The following is a 16,169-nucleotide window of genomic DNA, read 5'->3' as shown; positions in this document are numbered from 1 at the left end:
ACCCCAGGCATTGATGCTTTTTCTGGTTTTGCTTGGACCCAGATTTCTTTTCCCTGCCACCCCCAGCTCCAGGAGGCAAGAGAGCCTGTTTATTTTAATACCTGGTGTGGCACTTGGGAAAGATCACACCTCCCCCGTTGTTACCCATTTCTATCTCCTGAACACTAATCCTAGAATCCCCACCAGCCCCCAGACATGTTATTAGCAACAAGGATGTTTCTTGAAAAGTTTCCGAGTTGGCTCCAAACTTGCTATCTCAGTTTCTCATTTAGCTTTTGCCCTGCCGTTCTTGATGCTGCCAACAAGGGGAAGGCTAATTCAGGGATTGTTTAGACCCAGATGGACTTAATTTCCAGAAGTATCCTTTTGAGACAGGACTGCCCCAACACTCTGGGACTGAGAGAACTCCACTCCCCACCTTCTCCCACTGGGTAGGTGTTAGAGGAGAATGTGCAAGTCTAGCCTGTGGGTTCCCCTCTCTTGATTCATTCACTCTCCACTTAACTGTTAAAGGCCCCAGGATCTGGCCAGACAGCCTCTGAAAGCCAGTGGGATCCTCGGCTCTGAGGGAGCAAGGGCGGAGTCCCAGGTTCAGGTCTTTGTCCTCTGGGCTTGAGATGCTGTAGGTGGGTTCACGCATCCTATCCCTTGGAGTCTTAGGTTTGTACCTCAGGCGTCTTCAGCTGAACCGGAGCCACAGACTATGGACAGAGCCTCTCGGGTTTTTTTCACCAAGGTAATCCTAACCATAGAAAAGTGAACAGGCTCCAAGGAGCATACAATCCTTAGCCCAAAGTGACTCAGTGAACCAAAATGACTTAACCAACCAAATCTTAAATTCAGGCAAATTTTGCATTTTATATTAATTGAATGGGTTGGGATTTAAGATATAATGCTTTAGGGACTTCTCTGGCCATCCAGCGATTAAGACTCCATGCTCCCACTGCATGGGGCATGGGTTCAATTCCTAGACAGGGAACTAAGATCTTGCATCCTGCGTGGTAAAAAAAAACTCTCTCTGTCTCTCTCTCTCTCTCTCTGTCTCTCTCTCTCTCTCTCTCTCTCTCTCTATATATATATATATATATATATGTATATATGTTGTTTAGTCACTCAATCATGTCTGACTCTTTGAGACCCCAAGGACTGTAGCACACCAGACTTGCCTGTCCATCACCAACTCCCCGAGCTTGCTCAAACTCATGTCCATTGAGTCGGTGATGCCATCCAACCATCTCGTCCTCTGTCGTCCCCTTCTCCTCCTGCCCTCAGTCTTTCCCAGCATCAGGGTCTTTTCCAGTGAGTCAGTTCTTCGCATCAGGTGGCCAAAGTGCTGGAGCTTCAGCTTCAGCATCAGTCCTTCCCATGAATATTCAGGACTGATTTCCTTTAGGATGGACTAGTTGGATCTTCTTGCAGTCCAAGGGACTCTCAAGAGTCTTCTCCAACACCACAGTTCAAAAGCATCAATTCTTCGGCATTCAGCTTTCTTTATAGTCCAACTCTCACATCTATACGTGACTACTGGAAAAACCATAGCCTTAACTAGACGGACCTTTGTTGGCAAAGTAATATCTCTGCTTTTTAATATTGCTGTCTAGATTGGTCATAACTTTTCTTTCAAGGAGTAAACGTCTTTTAATTTCATGGCTGTAGTCACCATGTGCAGTGACTTTGGAACCCCCCAAAATAAAGTCTGACACTGTTTCCACTGTTTTTCCATTTGCCATGAAGTGATGGGACCGGATGCCATGATCTTTTTTTTCTGAATGTTGAGCTTTAACTTTTCCACTCTCCTCTTTCACTTTCATCAAGAGGCTCTTTAGTTCTTCACTTTCTGCCATAAGGGTGGTGTCATCTGCATATCCCAGCAATCTTGATTCCAGGTTTCATATAAAGCAATCCATACATTGTTTTAAATGACTTACCACTGCAAGCCAGTGTGAGGCCCTGTAATGAACCTGTGGCTCTGTGTTCCCCTAGGGGAGCTAAATTGAGAATTCTGAGAAGCCTGGCTGCAAAGTGTGTGAGCATTGAATGATTTTTTTTTTTCTAGGTTTCCTTGGGCTGAAACAGAACTAGAATGGACTTGGGGGAGTAGACAAATTCTGAGATCCTTGGGCAGAGTAAGGATGAAATATTTTCAGAAATGGTGGGGGGACTGGTGGTGCCCTGGACGATTTAATCAAATTAAGAGTCTATTGGTTGACCCCATTGCAATCCCGTAGGGCCCGGAAACCTGATGTCACCAGAACAAAAGTGGCGTTGGAGGAGGGGGTCCCTGCTCTTCTGGCCCCTGAATTTGCTTCTAGCTGCTGCCCTGACCCCTCTCAAAACCTTACCCCAGCACCTGGGAGCCATCCTAGCATAAACAGAAATGCTTTCCCAGGGGGTTGTTCAGCCTCCCTTTTGGTGGCTGTGTCTGTAAAAACAAAAGAAAAACAAAAGGTCACACAGTGAGACTCCATGCCAGGCACTGCATTGTAGACTGTACACACCACAGGCTCATTTGTGCCTTGGAGACAACGCCACTTTATAAATAAGGCATAGAGTTCAGAGAGGTCAAGTAATTGGCCTTCAGTCTCAGAGTAAGTGGTAGGGCCAGGATCTAAATCTAGATCTGCTTGATCTGAAGCCCAGGCTTGTAACCACTGTGCTGTCTGTCTGGACAGAAGAGGGAAGGGCAGCAACAGGGAGGGTGCTCAGCCCTCAGGGAGGAAGAAAACGGTTCTTGGCGGAAGCTGGGGCCCACGTGAATACCAGAAAGTATAGAAAGTCACACAGTGGGAGATGTTGGGTCCGAGGGTAAAAACACTTGAGAGATTTCTCCCAGCTTCTTCCTCCTCCCTGCACCTGCATTGCTGACCAGGTTGCTGGCCTGCTACAAAACTGCTCCATGCACCCCAGTCAGACAGGTCTAGGTCCAAACTCCTTACCAGGCAACCAAGGCCTTTGTGACTTCACGTCAACCAGCCTCTCAGCCTCCTCTTGTATTTCCAGCCCCCTCTGTCTGGTTCCTGTACTGCCTTCTCAAAGCCCTGGAATCGCCCCCAGATTCTCTGATCTGAAGCCTTCCTTGTCCATGCCCTCCCCACCCTGGCACTCCAGTTCTACTTCTTTCAAGGCTCCTTCCTTGAATGTTGCCACTCTTCTCATTGCTTGGCCGGTTCCCTCTACCCTGCCCTCGGGACCTTGACTTTGCACACAGGGCACACACGAGCGCCTTGTGTCTGCCTCTGGTCTCGGGGTTAAACTGTGAGCATCAGCCAAGTTCCTCAGTGGCTGCCCTGCTACAGACTCCCAATCTTTGATTCCGCATTTTACACTTCAGTAAGAACAGTCCACTCAGCCTCTCTCGGCCTCAACTATCTCACCTGTAAAACGGAGGAAACAGAATCTACCTCGTAGTATTGGGAGGGTCAACTTGGAAGACACAGGCAAAGGTGGGAGCCCACGGTCTGGCACATAGTACCTGATCTTAATTGTTAGCTGCCTATGATCAATGACCCTGACCACGATTTCTTTAGAATAAATATACAGGCGATTCTGCCCTGGACGCGGGCAAACGCTGGCATCTCCTCGTCTGGAGAGGAGAGCGGAGCAGTCGTTTCAGGGCATGGAGGTCATGCATTGGCTGCGGATGAGCTTTGCTTCGCTGGCCTCTCCGCTGTTCTCTCACTGAGGCAGTGAAGGGTGAAAGTGACCACCCTTGGCGGTGACTATCCTGCGGGGTGGAGGAGAGAAGGCTCGACGTCCTCTAGCACGCGGTGGGCGCCCATCCAGAACAGAACAGGGAAGGGTTACAGGAGACCTAAACCTGAGGTGTGTGGTGGGGGTGGGACGGTGGGGTGGGGCGGGATATGGAGAGAAGCAAGAGAAAGCAAGAGTCTTTAGGGCTTCTCCAGTCCCCTTCTTCCGCCCCTCCAGGTTGGAGTTAAACACATCGCAGGGAGAGTCAGAAGGGGTGAAGGTCGAGGCTCGGGATGGAAGAATTGGTCCCGGGCCGCCCGGGTGCAGACGGCGGGCTCAGGGACCCAGCGGAAGGCCGGCCGGGCACGCCCCCCCCCCGCCCCCTGCTCCGCGCCCGCCGCCGCCTCTTCCTCCCGGCGCGAGCGGGCGGCGCGCTCCGGAGGGAGAGCGGGGCCGGAGGAGGTTTGCTACCCCCTCGGCGTCCAGCACCTGCCCCGCGCCGCTCCGCGCCCGCCCCGACTGGGCATCCGGGGGCGCCCGCACCTTTCTCCCCCCGGGCCGGGGAGCCAGCCAGGGGGCAGCGCCGGAGCCCGGGGGGAGCGCGGCCCCGCCGGCCGGCCGGCCCGCCCGGGCTGGGGGCAGCTAGGACGGCCCCGGGTAAGCGGCGGGAGGCGGGCGGGCTGGGGCCGGGCTGGGTCGGTGGGGGTGTGGAGGGGGGCCGGCCGGGCCGATGGGGGCCAGGGACGCGGAGGGAGGAGGGGGCCGGCAGGCTGGCAGGGAAGCGGCGCGGGGCGGCCACGTGAGCGCTGGTGCGGGGGGTGGGGGGGTGCCTGCAAGGTGCTGGAGGCGGAGAGCCGGCAGGGCTCCGGCCTCCCCCCGCCCCTCCGCTCCTACCAATCAGGTCGTAGGGAACCCAGCATCCTCCGACGCCCCCACGCACCCACCCACCCACTCCCACATGAATGTGATGGGCACCAACAGCGGGCCGACGTGGTGCCTCGGTCCACGGGACTTGCAACCCCCCACCCCCAAGCCCTCAGCTTGGGGCTGGGACTCAGGTGTCCGGGCCCCCGGGAGGGGAACCAGAAGCAGGCTTTGGCCCCAGTGTCTGTCCCTGGGCGCCGTCTGCAGACTCACTGCAGAGTACAGGCCTTGGGAAGGGAGGCTGAGGGGTGCCTGGGCCCTGCTTCTCTGGACAGCCCTCTTCCACCACCACCACCACCCCCCGCTGCTGGGGATGTTGGATTAATAAACACTCAGACCCAGGACCCCTGCCTGGGAAGCGGGAGGGGGGGCCCCGGTCATGTCTGAGTCAGGCACGGGACTACACTTGGGCCTGCTGGGCTCCAGGAGGCTGTCCCCAACCCAGGGGCCTCTCTCTGCACCCCGCTCCTTGGCTCCAGCACTGTTGTCCCGCTTTTATTCCCTAGCTCTTCCCCCAGAAAGGGTTGATTTCAGGGCAAGGGAGTATGTTGTCCAGGAGAATCTGCAGGTAGGGTACAGCCTAGAGACCTCTTAAGTTGCCACACCCAGGGGGAGGCCGGAAGTCTTCTTGCATCCTTTGCCCTCTCTTCTTCCCCTAAGATGCCCCCCTCCCCAGCGTGTGATGGTTATGTAATTAACCCAGCTGAGGCTCTCTGCCAAGCTGACAGGGTCCAGGGATGCCTGAGGGGCCCAGGGCCCTGGAGGGGTTTAGGGGGAGGAGGGGCTGGGACTTCCCCACGTTGGGAGCTCACAGAAGTAGAGAAGCCCTTGTTGGGAAAAGGACACTGCATGGGGCAGGAAAAAGATGAGGGTCCTTGGCTTAACTGATAGCTCGATGGCCTACCTGGTCTTCACATTCCTGAATCTTTGTTTTCACCTTCAATAAAATGGGGGAGCACTGTACGCACACACATATATGTGAGCAGCAGTGCACAGTGACCCATTGGGGATGGCTAGGAGGCCCCCCGGGATCGTGGAAAGCCTTTGATGAACGAAGGGCCCCTCGCCCCTGTGCAGGCACCGTGCACGCTTAACCTCACAACACCCTGTGAAGTTTCTTGCCCAAGATCACACTGTAGGTGAGGGGCAGAGCAGGGGATCCCAAGCTGGTGGGTCTCACCCCAAATCCTGCCCTTGGTTTACTCTGCTGTGTGCGCACATCCATGCCCAATGGATGGGGTCCTCTGAGCCAGGCCAGACTGAGGGACGTTCAGCTATGAGCTGCGCACGTGGGGAAAGGGCACGCCCCGACAGAGAAAGCGTGCACGCGTGCTGGAGGCTGTGGCCCCTATCAGAGCCCAGCACACCTATCTGTCCCGGACCCATTTAGCAGATGGGAAGTCCCAGGCATATGTACCTGCTTCCCTGGTCACCATCCTCCACAGAAAGAGAAGGTACCTGGTTAAGAGATTTACCTGAATTATTTCAGAAGTAGGGGCTCATGACCCTACTTTATATGTGTGCAGAACATGGCTCAGATTGGACAGGCCATCTGCCCTCTGCCCTGCAGCTAGGAAACATCAGAGCTGAGATTTATTCCCACACTAAACTCACTGGAAACTGAGCAAGCAAGGAGCTACTGAAGCCAGGGCAAGGTTCAACCCCATAGCAGCCCTTTCCTGGGCACCTGCTGTGTGCCAGGCCCGCCGAGCTCAAAGGTTGCCAGAGAATTAGACCCAGCCCTTGGCCTGTGGCCTTCGCCAACTAGAATCATTAAATTTGGAAGCTGGGAGTACTCCGACATTGTGGAAAGGAGTACATTGTAGAAAGTCTTTCCCAGCTGTGTGCCTTGGGCTCATCTCTTCCTCCCTCTGAGCCTTCTCTCCGAAGTGGGAATAACTACCACCTGGGAATATTGTTTTGGATAACACTGGAAAAGACCTGGATGCTGGGAAGGATTGAAGGCAAAAGGAGAAGGGGTGGCAGAGGATGAGATGGTTAGACAGCATCACTGACTCAATGGACATGAATCTGAGTAAATTCCAGGAGATAGTATAGGACAGGGAAGCCTGGCGTGCTGCAGTCCATGGGGTTGCAGAGTTGGACATGACTTCGCCACTGAATAACAACAGCAAAGATAACCACATGGGTGTGCTGACCTAGAGTAACCGCTCAACAAGTGTCACGCTCCAGAGCCAAAGCCATCCTTTAGTCCAGGGGTTCTCAGCAGGGGTTGAAGGTGGCAGATGGCAGGGAACACACTTTGGGTCATCATAGTCCCGAGAGGCTGCTGCTGGCAAGTACCTCCTGGCAGCCAGGCATATAAAATGTCCTGCTCAGTAAAGACTTCTCTCTCCCTGAAAATGGCAGGAGCACGTCCACTGAGACACACTGGCCCAGTCTCACCCCTGAGGACCAGGAGACTGCGAGGTGTCATCTTATCCTGGGCTCTGTGGGAAAGCTGGGGCTTGAAACAAAGCTAGTGCTCTTTCCACTCCCCTCTGCAGCCTTGCCTGGGGTTTGGGAGTCAGACCGGCCAAAAGTCAGGTCATAACACAAGTCAAGAAAGCCAATTCCCACTAATGGGATGGACAGCAGGAAGAATGGAGAAGGGAGGAAGGGGAGGTTCTGGATAGATGGGATAGGAGCTCTGGAAAAAGGAGGGTGGGACATCCCAAGTGGCAAGAACAACTCCAGCAGGCTCCCCAAGGTGGAAAAGTGCAGGAAGTCTGTCCAGGAGAAGCCAGCCCACCAAAGCCTGCCTCTCGTCCCCACAGGCCAGGTGGAGTCCGCAGAGGGCCCTGGGCAAGCAGGGGGCAGCGGTGATGGGTCCTGACGGTGGCTGAGCCCCCAGCCCCTGGAATATGCAGCCCGGGGGAGCCCCAGGCAGCGGCGAGGACGCGGTGGCGGAGCCGGGCGGGAGGCATGGTCTCCACCTACCGGGTGGCCGTGCTGGGGGCGCGAGGTGTGGGCAAGAGTGCCATCGTGCGCCAGTTCCTGTACAACGAGTTCAGCGAGGTCTGCGTGCCCACCACCGCCCGTCGCCTCTACCTGCCTGCTGTCGTCATGAACGGCCACGTGCACGACCTCCAGATCCTCGACTTCCCGCCCATCAGCGCCTTCCCGGTCAACACGCTGCAGGTAGGGGGGCATGGCGTGGGGCCAGGGCAGAGGAGGGGCTGGGCACTGACCCTGCTGCCAGCTTTGAGAGCTCCGCGCTGCACCACCTGCCACTTAAGAGCTTTGCTGGGATCCCATTCATTTGTGCACCGGTTCATCCAACAGATATTTGAGGAATGTGGCTCAGGTGGTAAAGAATCCGCCCACAATGCAGGAGACCCAGGTTCGATCCCTGGGTTAGGAAGATCCCCTGGAGAAGGGAATGGCAACCCACTCCAGTTATTTTTGCCTGGAGAGTTCCATGGACGGAGGAGCCTTACAGGCTACAGTGGAGTCGCAGAGTCATACACAACTGAGCAACTAACACTTTCACTTTCAATGTGTGCCTGGCCCTGTGGTGGGCACTGAGGTTGAATGGCGCTCAAAACAGAGAGCACCTTGCTCTCAAGGAACTCATAGTCTGGTGAGAAGACAAACAGGCAATTATATTGATGACTGTCATGACTGGAGGGAACACGGGGAACCAAGACAACCCTTATGGGGGCATCCATCCAACCAGGTGTGGCAGGGTGGGGGTCCTGGGAGGTGATGTCTCAACTGGGTGGGATCTCGGCAGGTGAGGGGCAGTGGAGAGAAAGACAGAGAGCACCAGATGCCTATTAATATTCTGGGCTCTGCCTCCCATGGCCTCAGACCCACATCATCTATAGAAGAAAAGGCTGGGGCTTGGGAAAGGTGTGTACTCAGAGGCCAGAGACCCCGACGAGGTCTCTTGCTCAAGGGCCTGTTCTCTTAAGTGATGCTCTGTCCCCTGAGCTCAGAACTGGCCCCCGGGCTAGCCTTTCCTGCTGGGGTTGGATTCAGATGCCCCCAGGACCCCGGCTCACAGGGTCCCGCCTGCACACCTGGGTCCTCCTTCCCTCTCTCTAGGTCTGGCTTGAGAGGGGGTTGGGTTGGCTCACTGAAAAAGCCCCTGACCAGAATGCAGAGTTTCTCCAGGAAAGACAAACATAGAGGAGGCCCCGAAGGCAGGGGCTATAGCTTGGCCAGTTGTCACTATGCAAATACAGTAATTTCTCTGATGGGGCTGCTGGGGGCGGGAGGAGGGGGGCTCATACTTGGCATCATGTTAGCAACTCCAGGCAGGAGGGCCTTGGTCCAACCTCGGGGACACCTATCTCTCCCAGGTCCAGGGGTGTCCGCACCAAAGACAAAAGCCTGGTCCACGCCTCACCCCTGGGGAACACTGTGGTCAGGGCAGTGGGTTCAAGGTCAGATGTTCTTGTTCTCCTCCAAAGGAGGCTAACAGTAGTCTGAGTGAAAGCTCAGCTTCCGCCCCGGTCCTGTAATTTCAATTTCAGAATTGGTAAGATGCAATTTAAAAGCCCAAACTTTATGTTTAAAAAAACAAAAAGCATACTCAGAAATCTCAGTCCCATTGCTGCCCTCCACCCTGATTCTGGCTCCACTCTCTAGAGCCACTCTCATTGGTTTTTTTAATTCATACTTCCAGTATTTCTTTATGCAAATAAGAAAATGTATTCTTATTCCACTCCCCTTCTTGCATTAAAAAAAAACTATCCTGCACCTTGTGTTTTTTTTTTTTTTGGCTTGACATTATAACCTGGAGGTCTTTCCACATCCGTACTTAGAGATCTCTTCTTCATTCTTTTTTTAAAAAAATTTTTTTAAGTATTTATTTTCACTTGTCTTAGTGTTTTTAGCTGTACTTTTTCATGTTGTGTGTTGTTATTTTTTATTAATTTATTTTAATTGGAGGCTAATTACAATATTGTATTGGGTCTTCCCTGGTGGCTCAGAGGTTAAAGCGTCTGCCTGCAATGCAGGAGACCTGGGTGATCCCTGGGTTGGGAAGTTCCCCTGGAGAAGGAAATGGCACCCCACTCCAGTATTCTTGCCTGGAGAATCCCATGGACAGAGGAGCCTGGTGGGCTACAGTCCACGGGGTCGCAAAGAGTTGGGCACGACTGAGCGACGTTACTTACTTACTTATACTGTATTCCATTGGAGACATATATGTGGAATCCCCTCTTGCTGGACAGGTGGGTTGTTTCCAAATTTTGGCTTCAAAACAATGCCACAGTGAATAGGCTTGTAACAGTCATGTTGTACACGTGTGTGTTAGTCACTCAGTCATGTCCGACTCTTTGCAATGCTGGACTGTAGCCCGCCAGGGCCCTTGGTCCATGAAATTCTGCAGGCAAGAATACTGGAGTGGGTTGCCATTTCTTCTCCAGGGGATCTTCCCAACCCAAGGATCGAACCCAGGTCTCCTGCACTGCAGGCAGATTCTTTACTGTCTGAGCCACCAAGGAAGCCCCCATGTTGTACATAGGAAGGTATACACGTGGAATCGATTTCTAGAAATGGCATTGCTAGGTCAAATAATAAATGCAATTGGGGTTAAAAAGGTGCCACATTCCCCTCCCCTTCTGTTGGGTTAGCCAAAGTTTGTCCATGTTTTCCCTTAAAATAAACAGATAACCCTAACCCTAAGGTGTTACGGAAAAACCCAAACAAACTTTTTGGCCAACCTAATATAAAGGTGCATATTTTGTGCTCCTTTGAGAGACGTTACATGACCGCTTGTTTCCCTAAAGCCACCAGCGAGTGTATTGTCAAACTTTTGTATTTTTGGTAGTCTGAAAAATGAGCTAGGAGAGTCTCTGTGTACTTTTTATTTACATCTCTGATTATAAGCGAAGTTGAGCATCATCTCTTCATATGTTTAAGGGCCTTTGCTTTCCTTTATCTGAAAACTATCAGTGCCTTCACCCATCTTTCTGTTGGATCATTGGCCTTTTTCTTCCTGGTGGACCCTGAGTTTTGGACTCTCCAAGGATGTCTAAGACTTCACCCCTGGAGCACAAGAAAGGGACATGGTGCCAAGAAATGCTGAGACAGGATCCAGCACGCCTCAAGGAACAAATAGTAGAAATCCCAGTGGCTACTGTCTGAACCCCAATGCCAGATGAGAACCAGCCTAGGAGGGCGGCCTTTCTAGGGCCTGAGCTTCAGCTGTTGCTTCTGTGGTCCCTCTCCTATCAGAGAAGGGAGTGGAGGTTAGAGGGTATGTGCAACCCACCAAAGGAGTGAGCAGCAAATGCACGGCCGGCACCCAGGTGGCTCCCTCAGCTCCCATGTCCTTGGCACTGGACTCAGTTTCCATAGCTCCTTCTCTGTCTTGACACAGCCCCAAGATGGCCCTTTACCATCTGGAATGATGCACGGAGCTAGCTGGAAGGCAGGCTGAGCTTTCTTGCTTGCTCCCTTCAATCAGGGGTGAAGGGACAACCCAGTCAATCAGGAGGCTTCTTCCTCTGCCTCTTCGGACCCCCAGAGAGGAGTGGGTGGGAGGCAGCCTGGAAGGCCCCCTTGAGGAGGTAGCAGGTTGGGGGGAGCAGTGGGACTATCACCCTCGAAGGCTGGCAGCTGTTCCCTCTCCCCAGCAGAGAGCTGTTCCCTCTCTGGCTGTTTCCCCACCCCTCCCACTTCCCACTGATTACTACTCCTTGCAGTGGGATGGGGGAGGAATGGCAAACACGTGGGGTCCCAAGCCCCCAGAGGTCCCCATGTCCAGCGGACTACAGTCTATCCTGGCCTGAGAAGCTATTTCCTGGTTTCCTGTGGTTTCGGATTTGTCCTCGGCATCTTCTCCCCCCTGCACCAAAGTTAAAACTCAGCACAAACAAAAGATGCCACATCATCCCCCTGGAGGAATCCACTGCAGCAGCTTCTAAGCCTTTGAGTTGGGAAGCACTTGTCTGGAGTCAGACTTAACTCTCCCCCACTGTCGCCCAATCGTCTCCCCTTTTCATCCTTCTCTGCAGTGTAGAGCCTGCTGCAGTCCTCCAAGCCTGGTCCCTACCCCAGTTCAGCTCATAAGCTGGTGCTGGAGACAAGCCTGCGCCTCCCTCTAGTCTTTTCCTGGGCTCTGGTCCCTAGAGAAAATCCTCATCCTCCTTGTCCTGGGAGGTCTCTGCCTCACCAAGCTTCCAGGAGCCCCTCCTCTCCACACATTGGCTGCCTTCTGCTGCCCTTACAGTTCTCATCTGCTGGCAGGTTAATTGGCTAATTAATCTCTTAAGGAATCTTCCCTTTAGTGCACTCAGCCTTGCCAGGGGCCTGTTCAACTTGAACTGCAGCCCTTTCCAGGAGAATTTGCCACTGGTGTTCAGGAAGTTCCATCTCCCTGGGGCCCTGGTCTAAATCAGCCCCCAGTAGGCATCCAGTCTCAACCTTTTTCACCTCAGGGTTGCTGCTTCTCAACCTTGAAGGCTGAGTGAAGCAAAGAGAAGGGGCACCTCAGGCAGCAATCTAAGGGCAGCGTTACAGGCAGGAATTGGGTCCAGGTGGGGTTCAGGACCAAGGAGAGTTCTCCAGCCTAGGCCGTGCCATCCAAGAGCCCTCTAAGAGCCTACAGGTGTGAGGCCCTGATGGGAAGGGGGAGGAGGTATGTAAAAATGAGGAAGGCTGGGTTCTGGTCCTCTCAGGAGCTCACAACAGAATGGGGGACTTGGGGATGGAGAAGGTATAGAGCTATTGCTCTGACCAAGGTATCATGCAGCTGTTCTAAGAACATAGATGATGAAAAGAATAGTCCTTTACTTGCAGGAAGGGTTCTTGGAGGAGGAGGAGGCATCTGTGCTGAGGCCTGGGGAGACAGGATTTCAACAGGTCCAACTAGCTCAAGGCTGGGCTCTTAAAGGCATTTAATAAATGTAATCGAACAAAGGACTGGATGGACAAATTGGGGCACAAAATGGGACCAGACAGAACTCAGCTCCAGGCATGCATGGGACAGATGGTGGCCCTGGAAGTCAGACAGTGTGAGCTGACCTATCCTGGCTTGGAGGTGGGGAAGGTGTAGCACTGAGCACTTGGATTCTGCCCGGGACCTGGCCTCCTGGAGACAGGTGAGTGTGGAAGGTTTAAGGTGCAGTGGCAGCTGAGAGTGCTGCATATCGCTGGAGGTGGCAGGGGGCACAGGGAGCCCTCATGGCTGCTCTGACCTTGCTGTGGTTGGGGGTGTTGCAGGAATGGGCAGACACCTGCTGCAGGGGACTCCGGAGTGTCCACGCCTACATCCTGGTCTACGACATCTGCTGCTTTGACAGCTTTGAGTACGTCAAGACCATCCGCCAGCAGATCCTAGAGACAAGGTGAGGGGCTGAGATACACCCCAATGCCACTTAAGTGGATGCCCCTGTGCCAGCCGCTTCCCGTGAAAAGGGGAAGGGAGGGGGGGCGGGTCAAGTGCCTCTGGTTCTCACACACATAGTTAAACACACACTCAAGCCATTTTGCTGTCCCTGTTGCTATTAACCCCTTTTGGGACCCTTACCATGGGCTGGCTAGTCCAGTGCAGTAGTTAAGATCAGAGGCTCTGGGAAGGAGACTTCCAGGGCTGCATAACTAAGCCAGCCTCAGTTTCCTCGTCTGTACAATGGGGAGAACATTATTATTATAAATGCTCCGCAGCATGCTGGATGTAAGTTTCCCCACCAGGGATCGAACCCATGCCCCTGCATTGGGAGCGGGAGTCTTAACAACACTGGGCCACCGGGAAGTCCCGCGGAGAACATAAATAACCTATCTTTTTTAAGCCAGTCATAGCCCTGCGCCTGGAACGGAGGGATGGTAGCAGTTAACACGGATCAGGCACAGCCCACCCTACCTTAGGTCCGGGGGTTGTGAGACGAGAGATGGTGGGGTGCTGAGCGGGCTTCCCACCTCGCCCCGCAGGGTGATCGGCACCTCGGAGACGCCCATCATCATCGTGGGCAACAAGCGGGACCTGCAGCGCGGACGCGTGATCCCGCGCTGGAACGTGTCCCACCTGGTGCGCAAGACCTGGAAGTGCGGCTACGTGGAGTGCTCGGCCAAGTACAACTGGCACATCCTGCTGCTCTTCAGCGAGCTGCTCAAGAGCGTGGGCTGCGCGCGCTGCAAGCACGTGCACGCCGCCCTGCGCTTCCAGGGCGCGCTGCGCCGCAACCGCTGCGCCGTCATGTGATGCGGCTGGGCGCGGGGCGGGAGGACAACTCCGACGGCCCAGTGTGGGGCCTGAGACGCCCCTGCAGCCACGCACCTCCCCCCGGTGGGGGGAGAGAGGCCGAGGGCGGCGAGAGGGTGTCTCCGTCAGCGCCCCGTCCCCACTCCCGCGCCTGTCCGCCCCGGGACGGCCGCTTCTAGTGCTGTAGTTCCTGCGGTTCCCGGCCCGGCCCCAGGGGCGCCCCGCCCTCCGGGATCACGGTGCGCGCGGGACACGCAGGGTGGGGGTGGGGTGGTGCTGCCTTGGCCGGACCCCCCCCACCCCCTCCACACACCCGTCTTCTCCAGAGAGTGTGTGTGGTGTCTTGTCATCGCTCCGCGTCGTCTTTCCCCGTGTCTGTCTGTCTGTCCGCCCACGCGTCTGTTGGTTCCCCACCCTCTCCACCTTCCAGCTTCGTTCACAGGGCTCTCATTTCGTCCATCCCCTTGTCGCGGATCCTGGCAGCTTCTTGGTGAGGCCAGCCTTCTGACCGTCAGCATCACCGGCACAGGGCAGAGAGATGCGGGTGGCCCACGGACCACAACTGGGGTCCGAGGGTTGAGGTCCTAAGGTCCGTCAGGGGGAGAAGGCTGAGCTCTCCCCCTTCCAGGGAGACCTCCCCGCCCAACAGCCCCCCCAGAGACACAACAACCTACCTTCCAGCCTTAACTCGATGGTCCGTCCCTGCCGGGTGCCCCTCACCCCCTTCCTGACCCTAAAGCCAGCTCACCCCTGGGTTAAAAAAAATTTTTTTTTTCTTCTTGACAGAATGTGGAGAGGGAATGCCCCAAATGATAGATTTATTTACATGATGCCAGCTTCAGCCCTGTATTCCCTTCTGGGTTGGGTGGTCTGCCAGATGGGGGGTGTTGGGGGAGGGGCTGGTGGTGGGCGGGGTGGGGCGGCAGTCAGGTTATTTCAGCGAAGATTCTTATTTCCCCATCTGACCCCAAGCTGACTGCCCCAGACCCTCCCTGCCTTGAATCTCAGACTACCCTGATTAATCTGGGAAGGGGCAGAGCCACAGAAAGAATTATGCACCCCCCTGCTCCCGTGCTTGGGGGCGATAATGCTGGCATCCCTACCCCCAGATGGCGGCCCTTGGGATCTGATGCCCCCTTGTCCCAACACCTGATGACACTACGCCCTGACCCAAAGCGCCCCGTTTTCTCCAGCTGCCTGGCCAGTTTCTACCTCTCGTCACCAGAGCTGATCACTGTCAGTTTTGTACCGACTTAGAAATAACAAAAGAAACGAAGACACTGGGAGTGGCCTGAGGAGATTACTGGGGGACTTGGAGGGCAGGGGAAATGGTGTGAGCTCCCCTGCCTCCAGGCCAAGGTCTTGAGGCTGAGCCCTCAGCCCTGCTCTGGTGGGAAGATAATGAGGTCCCTTGTTAGGAGAGAGACAGAACAAGCTAGCTACGAGGTAGCCAAGCTGTGGCATACAGACCAGGACACCAGGTAGCCCAGGGTGGTGATGGAGAGGAGTCTGGGGACGGGGTCATGGGTGGCGAACTTATCATCCAGATCCAGTGTGAGAGGGAAGCTTTGATTCTTCCTTCCACTTCCCCAGGTGATGCCCTCTCCGCTTTCTGGGGCTAACGCAGCTCCACTGTGACTGCCCTGACTTTGGGCAGTCCAGTATCAGGGTTCCGGTCCCTGCTGTGCTGCGTGACTTTGGGCAAGTGACCTTCCCTCTCTGAGCCTCCCTCTGAAGCAGAGGAGGTGGCTCCCCTCCCCCACACCTTGGAGTGGCTGGGAGGGTAAAGAAGAGGGGCTGCCCCCTTTCTCCCCTACATCCTTGCCCTCTGACTCACCAGGGGCATGGGTGAGGGAGGGCAGCATCTCACCTGCCCTGCTGCTGTTACCCCCACTCCGGGGCACCTAAAGTGAGGGTGAGGGACCCAGGCCTCTGGCTGGCCCCCATTGGAGCAGTTGGAATGTATCACCTGGCCGCCCCCCCCTTACCCACCCTCCCACTACACCCCAGATCTTTGATTTTTATTCCTTCTGCTCCCATTCTGAGTCGCTGTCCTCCTCCCTGCCCCCTCCCTCCCCAGGGTTTCCCACCACAGGGTCTGGAAGAGTGTGTGACGCCCATTGCGCTGTGATCGGAAGTCAGATTAAAAATCAGGGAGTGTTTTCCCTTGTTTCTGTACCAAAGTGTTGGCTCAGTTCCTGCCGTGGGGACGAAGGGGCTCCCTATGGGGTCTGCCTTCTGAGCTCCAGGTGATGAGGTGGCCTCAGTCCTAAAGCCCGAGTCAACCAGGAGAACAAAGGGAAAGGGAGAGTGGGGACTCATCTCTCTCCATCTACCCTGCCTTGGAACCCTCCAACTGATCAAAACCACTGAGAGGATAACATTCTGCCACCTTCTT

General features: G+C 54.9%; 1 protein-coding gene and 1 long non-coding RNA gene across 2 annotated transcripts; one reads left to right on the top strand and one right to left on the bottom strand.

The window, feature by feature from the left end:
- The first annotated feature begins 4,090 nt into the window (after nucleotides 1–4,090).
- Nucleotides 4,091–15,954, top strand: RASL10B (RAS like family 10 member B). The gene is made up of 4 exons (XM_061390352.1): nucleotides 4,091–4,347; nucleotides 7,392–7,755; nucleotides 12,793–12,917; nucleotides 13,501–15,954. The coding sequence occupies exons 2-4, from the start codon at nucleotides 7,540–7,542 to the stop codon at nucleotides 13,769–13,771; spliced, it is 612 nt and encodes a 203-aa protein (XP_061246336.1). The 5' UTR covers nucleotides 4,091–4,347; nucleotides 7,392–7,539; the 3' UTR covers nucleotides 13,772–15,954.
- LOC133231790 (uncharacterized) lies at nucleotides 10,419–13,517 on the bottom strand. Its single transcript, XR_009731236.1, has 2 exons — nucleotides 13,433–13,517; nucleotides 10,419–13,194 (listed from the first exon to the last, which is right to left on the bottom strand). It is a non-coding gene; the product is annotated as an uncharacterized LOC133231790 (long non-coding RNA).
- Nucleotides 15,955–16,169: the final 215 nt, after the last annotated feature.

Source organism: Bos javanicus, chromosome 19, assembly GCF_032452875.1.
Source record: "Bos javanicus breed banteng chromosome 19, ARS-OSU_banteng_1.0, whole genome shotgun sequence".
Taxonomy (NCBI): domain Eukaryota; kingdom Metazoa; phylum Chordata; class Mammalia; order Artiodactyla; family Bovidae; genus Bos; species Bos javanicus.
The sequence above is the reverse complement of the archived record's forward strand: the minus strand, read 5'-3'. Positions and strand labels throughout refer to the sequence as shown.